This window comes from Nilaparvata lugens, chromosome 3 (genome assembly GCF_014356525.2).
Source record: "Nilaparvata lugens isolate BPH chromosome 3, ASM1435652v1, whole genome shotgun sequence".
Classification (NCBI taxonomy): Eukaryota; Metazoa; Arthropoda; class Insecta; order Hemiptera; family Delphacidae; genus Nilaparvata; species Nilaparvata lugens.
In genome coordinates this window covers 93918833-93934593 of record NC_052506.1, presented here as the reverse complement: position 1 = coordinate 93934593, position 15761 = coordinate 93918833, and the positions used below count along the sequence as shown (strand labels likewise).

Genomic DNA, 15761 nt, shown 5'->3' with positions numbered 1-15761 from the left:
TGTGTGTGTGTGTGTATATATGAGTGTATGTGCGTACTGTGATTTTACTTTCCTTGCCCTATTACCATAGGTAAGGAAAGTATTGCTTTCCGAAAAAAATTAAGGTACCCCAATTTCTAAATTTCTATACGTTTCAAGGTCCCCTGAGTCCAAAAAACTGGTTTTTGGGTATTGGTCTGTATGTGTGTGTGTGTGTGTGTGTGTGTATGAGTGTATGTGCGTCTGTGTACACGATATCTCCCAATTAACGGAATGACTTGAAATTTGGAACTTAAGGTCCTTTCACTATAAGGATCCGACACGAACAATTTCGATCAAATGCAATTCAAGATGGCGGCTAAAATGGCGAAAATGTTGTCAAAAACAGTGTTTTTCGTGATTTTCTCGGAAACGGCTCCAACGATTTTGATCAAATTCATACCTAAAATAGTCATCGATAAGCTCTATCAACTGCCACAAGTCCCATATCTGTAAAAATTTCAGGAGCTCCGCCCCATCAATGCAGATAGATTCCCAATTATCAGGCTTCAGATACAATTGTAACAAAAAAAATCAAGTGGAGTAGATTGAGCATGAAAATCTCTACAATTAATGTTCAGTAACATTTTCACCTTCTTCTTCTTCTTTTTCTTGACCCCCTCTGCCGTTACAGCGTAGGGGTACCAGCCTCGGTCCATCTCCTCCATGCAGTCCTATCCTCAGCCATTCTTCTCATATCTCTCATTGTCTTGCCTCTCTCCCTCCCCAATTCCTCCAGATAGCCTTCCCAGTTCATCCTAGGTCTACCTCTCCGTCTCTTTCCTTCCCTCCTAGCCTCCACCACTTCCTTTACTGGGCGACATTCTTGCATTCTAGTGGGGTGTCCAAACCATTTGAGTTGCCTTTCTTTTATGTCTTCCATCAGTGCTCTTCTTCCCACTTCTCACACTCTCTCATTTCGCCATCTATCGTGTCTTGTCTTTCCTATTGCTCTTCTGTGGTACCTCATTTCTGCTGCAGTGGATTCCAGTGTTTCTTGAGGGTTACCCAGCTTTCACTGCCATAAATGAGAGTTGGAGCAAACACACAATTAAATATTCTTTTCTTTGTCGAAATATTAAATCTCATTTATGCAAATGTATTTTTGAATCATAGAAAAATATACAGTGTATAATTGATTTTTTCAAACAAATATGAACTGTTGATATTATATCACAGAGAAAGAAATTCCTTCTACTTTCTGATTAAATCTAATATGCGGGTATCAGCTATCCTCTATAGAAGGCAGTGGCAAGGCATAGGATCGGCAACGCTTTTCTCCTACCTTTCTTCACTGCCCTTATAACGTGGATCTCACTATAGGCATCATATTTCCTATAACAAAAGATTCCATGTGGGCATCATCTCCAACCTTTGTTCTACATAGGTGTAGAACCACAGTTGATTTCCTGATTTTTTTGCAAAACTCTTACATTAGCTATCACGTATTACCAAACAATTTGCTTGTAATTCAAGATCCGGTTCCTGTCCGGATCAATTAGGAAACAAGGAACAATCCATGAATAGACAGGGCAACTATACGCTTATGGCCAGCTGAGGATTAGGAAGAAAAGTCGTTTAGTGATTTTTAATTGTCAAAATTTCACCAGTCACTGCCAGCAAAAGAAGTATTCTACCTTTCACACCAGTCGATGGACCCACAGCACGTGCACAAATTCCTTTCTCTCATTAGATAGCAATCACACACGCACATACACATGCCGTTAAATCTGAGCTACAGCACTTCCTATGTGAGAGACAGTTTTCTTTTTGTTGCACCTATCAATGTAGCGGAACCAAATTATTGACGTCGTTATTATCATTCTTTTCTACCCAGCATATATACTCCTGTTTTAATCTTTGTTATCATACAAATCCTTCTTACAAACTTCTTATCTTATTTTTCCTACTTTAATGTCTTATTTTCCATTACATCATCTCAATTTCTTCTTCTCTTTATCCCTTCTTCTTCTTCATTTTCATATCAACTCACTCTTGATCTCCTGCCGTATTTTCTTCTTTCTCATCTCAAAGAGTGGATGTTGTCGCAAGAAAAGGTTCTCGTCTTATCGCTAGGTTTGGACATAGAATGAAGAAAACTATATTATTTCTGTCATCTCTGGTTTGGATAAGCACCGTGCTATCGGTTTTCTCTTTGGAAAGGTGTCTGCTGGAGACCAGAGTGTACTGCTAACAGACAGTTAATCACTTCCTTGTGATTCGGAATACACCTAAAACTATAGGTGCACCTATTTTCATTATCATCACCCACCCATTAACGCAGGGCTTTTGTGGGCATCATTAAAAATATAATCAAAACCATTTTTTCCATTTTTTTTCTTTTTCTTCTTATTTTTATCATTCTCCTAGTTGATCTACTTCTCCTTTTCCTTCTTATTTTTCCGCTTCTTCTTCACTATCCCTTCACCCTTCTTACTTTTTTCCTTTTGTCCCACATCCTAATTCTCCTTCCTCCTCCTCGTCACCACTCTTCTCCCTCCTTGCCACTGTTCGTCATTCCATTATTTTTCCTTCTTTCTCTTCTTTTTCTTCTGCTTCTCCTTCTTTTTCTTCTTCTTCTTCTTCTTCTTCTTCCCCTCCTTTATTGTTATTGTTGTTGTTGTTCTTCTTCTTCTTCTTATTCTCCTTCTTTATCTTCCTCTACTTTGTAGCTCTTTTCAACTTCCTCTTCTACCTTCACTTCCTCTTTCCCCAACTCTTTCACCAGCCTTCTTTCTTCACATTCTCTATGAGACACTGAAACATCGAATTCGTCGTGTACCATAATACGCAGCATGTAGTGTAATAGCATTTGATGGGAATGTCACAATTATCTCAGTCTATTATATCAGTGGCGCTCCGCTACAAAAAATAATCACGACACTTTTACATTCCATTTAAAAGCATTCAGTTCTTCATCAACAGACGAGTCACGCAGTCACGTGATTGAAATTTGACGTACAGCAATATCAATTTTCGACTCTCTATTCTAAGAGCATGAGAATGGATCCAGTTAAAGTTGGTTTGAAGCACTATTAACTACGTCTATTAACTACACTATTAACTACACTATTACTACACTATTAACTACACATGTATTAAAATACATGTGTATTTTCAATACACACAATTTTGAAAATGCATACAATTCGTTTAAGAAATTCATCTCCAAGAGGGGGGTTGATGATAATGTAAAAACCTGGACCAGTGTGCCAGTTTTTGATAAATTATTGATTATGATATCTCGGGGTCAACATACACTCTAGAATTTTCATCAAATTTGGAGTCACATGCACAATACTTTGTATGCACATGCACTCAGGAGAAATCCACAATAGAAAACCAGCTGCTTCAAATTTCGAACTTAGCGCGGTGAACAACCTGCATCACCATTGTATGCAATCAGAGCAGATAATCTGCCAATTTGAATCACCGACAAAAATAGCCAAGCAGACAATGCCAAGTGTAACACTTGGATGAGGAGAGTTAATACTTTCTCGTTAGCATTTCAAATGGAAGAGCACTGATAGCAGAAGATAACAAGTGAAAGCAGCATTCCAATTCAAACTAACCATCAATAAACGTATCACAAATGCTAGGTTAATGTATGCAAATGATTGCACGGCAGATATGAATCCAGTTTTATTTTACTTGGTCCATAATCACTGCATGGTTAAGTAAGAATCACCTATTATGTCTGAGAGAATATTCAATCAGTTATGATTACGATATGTTATTCAAATGTGAGCTGTATATGCAACTTAGTATGTAGATATATAATATATATTTCCCCGAAAGGCTTTCGATTGTAGGCAATTCAGACACTCAATTCTAACCTCAATCAAAGTTCACGCAAGCGAACGTAATGGCACAGTGTGACGCAATCATCTGTATCAATCGAATTGCGGATTAATCGAGCTAATGTCAGACCGAACACAAATTTCCGGTTTGATTGATTGAACTAGTAGGAATGAAGATTGATTGGTTAATAATGATAGAAATTCTATTACTTGTAGCATAGAATGAACAATCAATGTATAGCTATTCTATGCTTGCAGCCTAATCGACTAGAATAATATAGTTAAGGTAGTTTGATACTTGGGCTTCTGCTATCTACCAAATGATTAATCTCATTCAGAATAATCATTATTCATGAGTGGATATGACATGAAAGGGAGTGGAAAAGGCGGAAGAGAGAAAATACTGTAGAAAATACAAGTAGAGAATAAAGATTTGAATATCCTATTCAAATAGAAATTACTACATGCAAAATTTCAAGTTAATCAGTCCAGTAGTTTAGACGTGATGATGCGTCAAACATAATTTTCCTATCCCGTACGTGTATAAGCCAGTTCTTTACTTTATTAACCTATAGTACAGATTGAGATTAGTACAATAGAAAATCATATAGTTATGCCTGGGAGAGAGCGACAGGCTTAGCCCATACTGCTCTTCTCCCAAATTTTATCAACAGACAGTAGGCCTAGTATTTTCCAAAATATATAGGTTATATTTCACTTTCAAGAATTTTAAGTCCAAATTTATGTACATATAAGCCGAATTATGTCTACGGTACTTTACTGAAAGATCACAAGCCCAAAAAGCTTGAAGTGGAACCCACCCAGGACAAACATTATGAATTTATTACTCCTCTTACTGTTCAAAACACGTGATATGACATACAATCACCCTTCCATGAACACTCTACACGAAAATGAAGCAACACCCAGAACAGGACATTGCATGCAAGCACGGGTGCAGACCAAGTAAGGTACGGACCTGCAGTAACACGAGAAGTCGACCAACTTGGCTCAGCTTAGTTTAGCTCCGATTTCAGACCGGGTTCCACAGTTGTATTCAGAGCCATAACTAGAGCGGAACCAAGCATATTATGACTTCATAAAGGATTACAGACCAGGTGTCGGCGTATGTTATAATGCACAAGTAAACAGACCTGTCCAGAAGCTATTAATTAATCATATTCAACTCATCTTCAACTAGAGGACTACTTAAGCAGCGTTTACACCAAAGTTATTAACAAAATATTGATAACTCAATCCTTATAGATTCTATTAGATTGAACATAACTTATCATACACATGATGAACATATGTGTTTGTCAAGTTCCGTTCAATCTAGTAGAATCTGTAAGGATTAAGTTCTTAACATTTTGTTAATAACTTTGGTGTAAACGCGGCTCAATTCCTTTCCCAATCATTCATAGTTGAGAATGATATTGTATGTCAGTATGTATCAATGTATAAATAATAAATAATAATTATTATTATTCATTACTATTCCAGTGATATGGGAGCAAATTATAATTATTATTATTATAAAGTAGTGCTCTAGTAGAAGATGATAATTATTATCATTGCAGATTGCACCATAAACAACAAATCTCAAGATTTTTTTATTGAATTGATTCTAAATAAACATGCCAAATTGCAATAGACTTCATCAAATTGAAATCGAATGAGGCAGATATCACCAGGATCGACCATACGATTGCTCATGAATTCAATCAATATCTATTGAGAAAAATAGAATAAAATTTGAGTGATTATATCCATTTCTGTAATTTACAGTGCTGGAATAATCAGATATAAAATCGTATAATATAATGTTATAAATTCACCATATTGAAGATATGATGTATGTATAAGTGAATGATAATTATGATTGAGTAATTATATCGATTTCTGTCTGATTTACAGTGCTGGAATAATCAGATATAAAATCGTATAATATAATTTCATGAATTCATCATATTGAAGACATAGTTTAAGTGAATGATATAATTCATTATAATTATTATTTATATCATTTGAATCATACAAAATTAAATGAAAATTATTTTCTGTTTCAGAACTTGAAGCACATGTAACGAGACAGCAACATTACTCACAACTGCAGAATACAAGTAAGTTGAACTTTATGGAAAATTTATAATAATTCTAATTTCTTACAATAATGAAAGTTTGTGAGCCATGGAATAACATCGATGAAGAAGCAGAAGGCATGGATAAATGACAAAATAGATACCGGTAAACCGGGGTGACTTTGTTCCAATTTGGGGGGGTTGAGATTTTAAACCGCTTGCAATCAATACTTGAGTTGCAACAAATCTCTTACAATATTTTTTATTGTGTTCTGCAATGTTTGAAGAGTATTTTTCATTATAAAATGTATTTATCTCCGCCTTAACGAAGATATATATTTTTGAAATTAAGAGACAAAGTCACCCCGGTCGACGGTACAATAATAATGAAAACGATAACTTGACTACTTCATAGGAGGGACGCTTAATGCTTCACGCTAAATTTGAATCAAGATAATTGAGCTGGATATACAATATTTTTTATGGGAGTGAGAAATAATTAATATTTAAAGAGAGAATTCAACCAATCACAGCCTAAGCAACGAGAGAGTAGCAATATCATCATTGTCTTAGCGACAGCCAATAATGGGAGCAAAGTAAGAAGCGATTTCGTCGCCATTGCATTAGCCAATGAGAGATGAAAAAGGAATTCAAATTATCACAATCTAACCAATGGAAGAGCAGCGATTTCGTAATCATCACGATAGCCAATGGGAGTTTAGTGATAAGTAATTCAACTAATCATACGTTAAGAAATGTGAAATAAGCAATATCATTACCAAGGGTACAGACAAGGGATGTTGAATGAGGAACACTAACCAACCAAATGCTAACCAATGAGAAAGTAGCAATTTTATAGCCATATTGGGGTTAAGTAACAAAAAAACTCACAAACGACCCAATAGGAGGGCAGTGATTTCGTTGACATGACAACTGCCAGAGTGAGAACAGATTAACAGAAAATTTAAACAATAACAAATTAACCAATCGGGTAGTAGGAAGTCAGTTGTCATGGTTACTGCAAATGAGTAAGTTCACAACAGAAAGTTGAGTAAGTATAATAATAATAGTGAAAGTCATAATACACCCTCATAGTCCTAGATAATGTTGTTCATCGCCTAAAGTTTCAACTGAAAAACTCGTAAAAAAGTAGATGAGAAACAAAGTTGGTGGTCTTCGTATATTTCAATTTACTTCCCCATGATGTGTAAATTTACCTCAATCTACAGTGAAAGGTGGAGTAAAATAAAATTGAAGATTATACAATTTTATACTACTGGAAGTAACTATGAAAGATTAAAAGGACCTCACATCCACTGTACTAATTAACCTCTTCTTGAAAATGCAATTAACTTCTACTAACTAGAAAATGTGAGTTAAAAACAGTAGAAAAGTGAATAAAAAAAGGCAGTAGAACAATTCAAAGCATTACTCCCTAATGTTGGAAGAATAGTAAACAATATCATAACTCAGTTGAATGTATTCACGCTAACTATTTTACTAGGATATTCAACTTGAATGTCAATTTGAACTATTTTTTATGCTCGGTCATGAAGTTTATTTTCGTTGCAAAAGTCAATAGTATGCTACAATGGATCACGTTATCATCAGAAACTGAATTAAAATGATACATTATTCTAAACTTAAGGAACTTGGAAGCCATTCATTTTTGCCATAAGAGAGAAAGATTGTATAATATCTAACGAGTTGGAGTAGCTACAGAAATTAGTGGCTGGAGGAGAATGGGATTGAATTGGTAAAGTTCAAATTTGAAAGAAGTTTATTCCCGTTAAAAACCTGCAAATTCAACCACAAAACTATGCCATTTTTAAATAAGACTGTTCAATCACGATGTTCAATTTCAAAACTTGAAAAATTGTTTGTCATTTTTTGGTAGGTCCTATTTTCACATTATTACTTTTCTTTAAGAGTTTCAGATTTTGTTTACTTCGATTGAATTGAATTGGTGGCCTATTATTCTAACAACCTCTTTCATGATTTTGTTCCAGCTCGTTAAAGTGATATTATAAGTAGTGTGTTACACTAGCATGTATGGTACATAGATTGTTTGGTTGATACATTTTTTGAATTTGTATATATATTAGTCATAATAGGCCTACCCAAAAAAAGGTAGCAAGGTAACATAATTCTTTCCAAAAAATTGAGACTGACTTGTATAGGCTGAATAATTTGACAATTATTACAACCAGTACATTGGATTAGCATTCAGTACTTGATAATCAGGTGTCAAGTATTGAGTACAATTGATATTGATGGAACATAGTTGTTGAGTAATAATACGAAATGAAGAAATACTTCAGTTCAATGGCGTAAGGACGTAAAATCCATAGTTTGAATCAAATAGAGCACCAAATAATTTTTATATTATTTATTATGAAACATACTGAAGGATATTATGTACTGTAGTAAAAATCTGGTGTGGCGCACTCACACAACTTTCCTTGCGTTATGAAAATTGATTACCTGACACTAGTGTTCCCGCGCATCAAAGATTTGAGCCAGCTGGTGACAAGGCAATAACGCTGGAGACACACATGAGGTCTGCTATCTCTTCATAGTGAATGATTTGATACAATCAACAATAATTTGCAATTGAATAATCACATTTTCTCGAATTTAAAGCTTATTTTCAATTTTAGGTAAAAATGATACTGAACATTAAATTATAGAGATTTTCATGCTCAATCTACTCCACTTGATTTTTTTTGTTTAAATTGTATCTGAAGCCTGATAATTGGGAATCTAAAATCGAACCTTGCATTGATGGGGCGGAGCTCCTGAAATTTTTACAGATATGGGACTTGTGGCAGTTGATAGAGCTTATTGATGACTATTTTAGGTATGAATTTGACCAAAATCGTTGGAGCCGTTTCCGAGAAAATCACGAAAAACCCTGTTTTTGACAACATTTTCGCCATTTTAGCCGCCATCTTGAATTGCATTTGATCGAAATTGTTCGTGTCGGATCCTTATAGTGAAATGACCTTAAGTTTTTCAAATTTCAAGTCATTCCGTTAATTGGGTGATGATATATCGTGTACACAGACGCACATACACACACACACACACCACACACACACACACACACACACACACACACACACACACACACACACCAATACCCAAAAACCACTTTTTTGGACTCAGGGGACCTTGAAACGTATGGAAATTTAGAAATTGGGGTACCTTAATTTTTTTCGGAAAGCAATACTTTCCTTACCTATCAATGGTAATAGGACAAGGAAAGTAAAAATAAAAATCCAAGTACCCTTTGGCAATTTTTTTTACTCACATAGCCATGTGTTGATAATGACTTGACATAATCACTTGATAATGATGCAATTATCAAGTGATTGAAAAATAAATAAAATTACATATATAAAGTAGCCCTAACGAAAAAAGACTATGCCCTGTAGTTTATCATAAGTAACTATTCGTTTTTAAGATAGAGGCCTACTAGTTAAGAAAGTTGTTATCATTCTTTGAATATTTTTCTTTATATTTGTAGAAGTGTCGCCTCTGAAATGTTGAGATTACGACATCTTGTCAATGTTGCCATAATAAACGAGCAAACTTCCACATAAGTTCAAGTAATATATACTGCAGCTTTGTAGGCTCAAGTCAAGATGAAATTTTATCGGTGAAGTGAAGAAATAGAATGCATTTGAATTTTTTCATTCACTTTATAGAATACAAGAGAGAGAGAGTGGATTGGAGACATAGAATGCATAGCATTTTTTCTTCAATTTATAGAATACTGGAAATTACAATCACACTCCCATAGCCTACATAATATTATAGATTTATAATAGGATTTATTTATTTGGTGACTGCCTAATTACATGGGGAGCCATAGTTGGCTAGGTATTTCTCCTCCTTTCTTTCTTCTCAGCACACCCCACCATGAAGCCTGTTTTTGTATTTTATTAGAAATCAATTTTTGATTGTGATTTTTGTATTTTGTATTTTGATTTCTTTTATGTATATTGTGTTTAATTGAATAAAATTATTGATTGATTGAGTCGACAAGTAATGCTTCTCTCTATGTTGGGTGTAACTTTATACATTTTACCTTGTAACTTTCGTTTTTAATTTCCTTTCAGGAATCTATTCGTATTACAAACATCAACCTATGTTTTTAACTCCATTTCTGTTATATTCTTAGTAACCCAATTTTTCTCATTGTATCATTCGTTTTTTAATACATATTCAACAATTTATTTAATTAATTTTGAACTTTATTTTGGTGTGCAGGATGTTGGTGAATTGTTTATTGTTGGCGAGTATAGTGGGCGCAGTTAGTCCGGTGCAGACTGGCTGGAGGCCCATTGGCAACCCAGCGGCGCCCCCTCCCGACCTGTCCCACCTGGCCCCCTCGGGGCCGCCCTCGCACTCCCCTGTCGCCTACCAGGCCCACATCCCCGAGCCCTCTGACGGCTGCACCCTCTACAAGGCCGTCTTGGACCAGGATTCTCCATCCCAGGTACATTACAACCACTGAAATAATGGTATTTCCAATGCTACTCAACCAATCTCAAGTGATCACCGAAACTAGTAGTTACGTTACAATTTGTATTCTTGTTTTTCAATATTTTATCAATTTTAAAGGGTACTATAATTCTATTTTATAAATATCAACCAATTTCATTTATCGTAGGTAATGATTACATGCATACCAATAATAATATTTTCAATTCTATTCAATCAATATCATTTATCGCAGGTAATGTGCAAATGCATTCCAATTATGTTTTTGTAACAAGAAAAGATTTATTTTATAATTTATTTCATACATCAGTAAAAGGACTCAACCAGGATGTTCCATTGCAGAGATTAAGAAAAATCGAATAAAATGACATTTTTATCTGAAAAACTGATTAGCTTTAACAAATTAATTCCATGGTCCATTTTCAAAACATATTCTATAGTAGTAGTGATTTACTGTATTTCATGAGATCACTAAACTATTAAGACCATACCGTACCGTACTCAGTTTTGCTTTATCATCGGTAGTTCAATTCCCGTATTCCATGATATTTAGTGATGGAGGCCATACTGTACTCAGTTTCGCTTCATCATCGGTAGTTCAATCCATAAAACTGAAACTGACATCTTCCACTAATGTAAAATAACTTGCCATCAAATCATTCTTTTTCCTAATTTTGGTGTAATTTTTTTAGCTTTTTAGTAATTTTTGTGAATTGTCTCCTCGTTCTATTCAGTAAATTCTCATGATCCATTCATTTTTTGTTACAGTATGTGCAGTACAAAACTCCGATTCCAGACATGAAGGAGTTCACTCTATGTCACTGGCACAAGTTCTACAACCATTCCCAGGACCAGCCACTGTTTGCTTACTCATGTGAGTTGACAAGTTCAAATTATTAAAAATAAATTGAGGATAGAGATGCTTGAAGGAGGAATGTTGTGGAGGAGGTCAAAGACCACAATGAGCTTTAGAGCTAAAAAAAACAAAAACAAATTATATCTTCCTTATGTGTTGTTGTGGATCCTAAGTGTATATTTAACTTGATGAACGAATATTTCAATACAGCAGATTGAGTATTTAATAAAGCTAGAAATGTGGATCTTAATTGTCTTTTAACATTTGTCAACTACTACTGACACTGTTTAGAGCTAAATAATACAGGCCTACTGGGTAATAAAATATGAAATACTCATTCACTTTTTCAATCAACTTTCCATTTTCCATTCAGAAACTAGGGTAACATATTAATTGAAATGAGATGAAATAACGAGATTTAGTTAGGTAGGACAGCAAACATCTAGATAAATTTTAACTTTGGAGAAGTTTCACTGCAATATCAATACCGTATTAATTTCTATATAATAATCTTTATCATTTTACCTGTTAATTTATATTTTGAAAGCATGGTTCAGTTACTGGAGATTGAAAACTAATACTATTTCTTTCTTATTCGATCAATATTGTTTGTTCACAGCCTATTCATAATTTCAAAAAAATCAAATAATATTTCGCACATTTTGGAACATTATTTGAATAGGCCTAATATTATTAGTCCTCTGCACTATTTCCAACGGTTTGAGTTCTGTTCTAGTTTTATGCAGACTATTTATATTTTGAAAGAAATCAAACTATGTAACTTATATGATGTTTAAAAAAATTATCATGAGAATTGTTATGTAGGCCTAACTTGGCACACTAAAATTAAATCAATCAATCAAAATTTTTATTCGCAATACAAACAGTTGAGGGTCCTGCCAAACCCAAAAATTTGTATTATTGTTAAAATAGAATTATAGTACCCTTTTTTGAATTTAATAAAATAATAGATTAAAAATACAGATCATAATAACTAGTTTCAGTGATCCAAACCATCTTCAGGTTTTAAGTAATAAATACTTATTTTATAAATAAATATGAGTAGCCCTGAATTCATAAATTTTAAAAAGATATTGAACTACCAAGAATTGTATTATTGTATTAGGTATATGTGGCCTATCTATATATAGAAGCATTATTCGAATAAAGCAAATAACATTTTTTCATTCAATTTAAACAAAATCAGTTCTCCATAGACTATCTGAATTTTGAAAGCATTATTCCAATCTAAAAAAATCTGGTGTGGTACACTCACACAACTTTCCTTGCTCATATTCGAAACTACGATCAGACTTTTGTATATGTGTATATATAATTGTTTTCAGAGTACTTTTTCCTTTGTGTAAATTGTGAAATTCAATGATTTTTTTAAAGTCGTCAAAACAGCTGTTCTACAGATGAAATATCTACTATGTGTTGTTTTTATGAACTGCTCTACCTACCTACCTCATGCACGAGAAGGAGGTTACAAAGTCCATTTCTCAAGGATGGGGTGGACCCCCCATTAGTTTCCCAGAAAGGAGACTCATGCCAGTTAATAGAGCTGATAAATAACTATACAGAGTATGAATTTGAAAAAAATCGGTCAAGTTATTTTGAAAAAATCGTGAAAAACATGGTTTTTTAGTAATTATCCGCCATTTTTCTCAAGAATATTACGGAACTCCTGCAATTTTCCAAGGAAAAAAACTCATGTCATTTGATAGGACTTATGAATAGCTACCCATGGCTTGAATTTGAAGAAAATCGTTAGAGCCGTTTTCGAGAAAACCGTGAAAAACCTGGTTTTTGGTCATTATCCGCCATTTTTTTCAAGAATATTACGGAGCTCATGGAATTTTCTCAGAAATTAGACTCATGCCAGTTGATAGTGCTTATGAATATCTATCCATGGTATGAATTTGAAGTAAATCGTTAGAGCAGTTTTCGAGAAAACGGTGAAAAACATGGATTTTTAGTCATTATCCGCCATTTTTCTCAAGAATATTACGGAGCTCCTGAAATTTTCCCAAAAATGAAACTTATGCCAGTTGATAGGGCTTGAAAATAGCTATCCATGGTATAAATTTGAAGAATATCGTTGGAGCCGTTTTCGAGAAAACCGTGAAAAACATTGTTTTTTAGTCATTTTCCGCCATTTTTCTCAAGAATATTACGGAGCTCCTGAAATTTTCCCAGAAATGAGACTTATGCTAGTTGATAGGGCTTATAAATAGCTATCCATGATATAAATTTGAAGAAAATCGTTAGAGCCATTTTCGAGAAAAACGTGAAAAACATGGTTTTTTAGTAATTATCCGCCATTTTTTCCGCCATCTTGAATTGAATTTTATTGAATTTCTTATTGTCGGGTCCTCATGGTATAGGGACCTTAAGTTTAAAATTTCAAGTCGATCGGTTAATTAGGAATGGAGTTATCGTGTTCACAGACATACACACACACACACATACACACATACACACACACAGACCAATACCCAAAAATCATGTTTTTGGACTCAGGGGACCTTGAAACGTATAGAAAACTTGAAATTGGGGTACCTTAATTTTTTTTGGAAAGCAATACTTTCCTTACCTATGGTAGTAGGGCAAGGAAAGTAATAACGGATTCCATGGAACTACAATAGTACCATACGAAAATTTTATATATATATTATTGATTATTTCCTTACAATAGATCTCATTTTCTTCCTCCATGTAGAATTACAGTGTATTTACACAATGAACAGAGATGTTACGGAATTCCTCAATATTGAGGTAAAATGGGAGATGAATTGTCAGTTTCATATACTTTATATGAGCCAAAATAAAGTTGCAATGCACTTATCATCCTCAACAGTGGTCTCCACTGATGATGAGACCAGTGATGATAATGCCATGAGTGCTTTCAAACTTTGGTTTGGTGGATAAATTATGTGGAATAACAATATATCTCTTATTTCACCCCATAGGGTATTCCTGTAATATTAACAAAAGTATTATATTTTGATTGTAAAGTTTTGTGGAATAAAGTAATATTTAATTTATAGGTTTGATTTATAGGAAGTAATATGTATAAGTTTTACTGTAATACTTGAGTTCTTCAACTTGTATTTTTATTTTTTTTTATGAATAATGACGATTGCCCAACATATTGTATGTTTTATGACAATAAACGATGATTTGATTTGATAATAATTCAATTTCCATGCAATTTTCTATCTCCATGTAGAATTACAAACTTTTCATGTAATATCAATACGAGTATTATACTTGATTGCTAAGTTTTGTGGAATAAAGTTATATTTGATTTGAGAATGATTCAATTTTGATTTGAAACAGCGAGCCACGGTCGTCCGCGAGACATCTACTCGTGGGTGTCAAACTCTGACCGCGCCAGTTTCTACATGCTGTCGGTGATGGGTCACACGCTGTACCGCCTCAACTATCCGGTGCGTCTCAACAAGTGGTATCACGCCTGTCAGTCGTGGAACGGTCGCACCGGCGAATGGCAGATTTGGGTCAACTCCGAGAGAATCGGCCGCGGATTCTACAACTTGGTCAGATGTCGTTCTAAACTATTCACAACGTTCATTACATCATTATTAATTGATCAGATATGCTCATTTTCAGTGAGGATTTCTGTAACTTTTCCTCAACACAGCGGTTTCATCCATTTGATTATTCTCCAACTAGTTCAGATATAATCCTCCATACGTCTGTATGATCAACGACAACCATCGAACGCTTTGACCAATCAAATTCAAATCTTCCAATACTTATCCTTAGAGCCTTTTTACAGATCTGGTTAATAGAATTGAGCCTCTCCTTCGTTCCTCTGAGGCTAACCAGTACATCTTCTTTTCAAACACTACGGTGTATAAAAAACATTTCTCTGTTCATATCTCAAAAATAGTGAATTATATAATTTTGAAACTAATATGAGATTTAAATCATATTTCAATATTTTATATCTACATAGTATTTATATGAAGAGAAGTTGCTAGATGACGGATAGTCTATTTCATTCACCTTATGAAGAACTTGAAGTGTGCTGTTCTTTGAGAAGCGTTAACTTGCCTTTAAGATTGTATCGATGTAATTTCGAATCAAACCACGTTGGCAAAATGAACTTGAATAATATGATATAACTTTCAGCATAATTTTCCGCACACTCGCATACGATCACGATTGAAATTTCATGCATCTCCCGATGAAGTCTGATTGATTTATACATACATGTTATCGTGTTTCTTCCAATAAACTCTGATTGATTAATACATATCGTACTTCTTCCAATGAACTCTGATTGATTGATACATATAGAACGTATTACAATAAACTCAGAATGATTCATGTATATTGTGCTTCTTCCAATAATCTCTGATTGATTACCGGTATTAAGCCGAATATCGTACCTCTTCCAAAGAAATAGGTGTGATGGATAAAGCAATTATGTGCATCTTCAAAAGAGCTCTGAATCTTCAATCACTTGAT

At 34.2% G+C, this 15761-nt stretch overlaps 2 protein-coding genes across 29 annotated transcripts in view; one reads left to right on the top strand and one right to left on the bottom strand.

Annotated features, from left to right (window-relative positions):
• Positions 1-15761, bottom strand: part of LOC111059276 (coiled-coil domain-containing protein AGAP005037) — a 346739-nt gene that overhangs the window by 125882 nt on the left and 205096 nt on the right. The gene's annotated exons all lie outside the window — the stretch shown is intronic.
• LOC120350651 overlaps positions 1-15761 on the top strand; it is a 36933-nt gene that overhangs the window by 15852 nt on the left and 5320 nt on the right. For both annotated transcript variants that reach the window (XM_039425121.1, XM_039425122.1), the window contains exons 2-5: positions 5888-5941; positions 10175-10403; positions 11177-11282; positions 14607-14824. In XM_039425121.1, the coding sequence (XP_039281055.1) occupies positions 10176-10403; positions 11177-11282; positions 14607-14824 (552 nt within the window). In that variant the 5' untranslated portion in view covers positions 5888-5941; position 10175. The remainder of the gene's footprint in view (positions 1-5887; positions 5942-10174; positions 10404-11176; positions 11283-14606; positions 14825-15761) is intronic.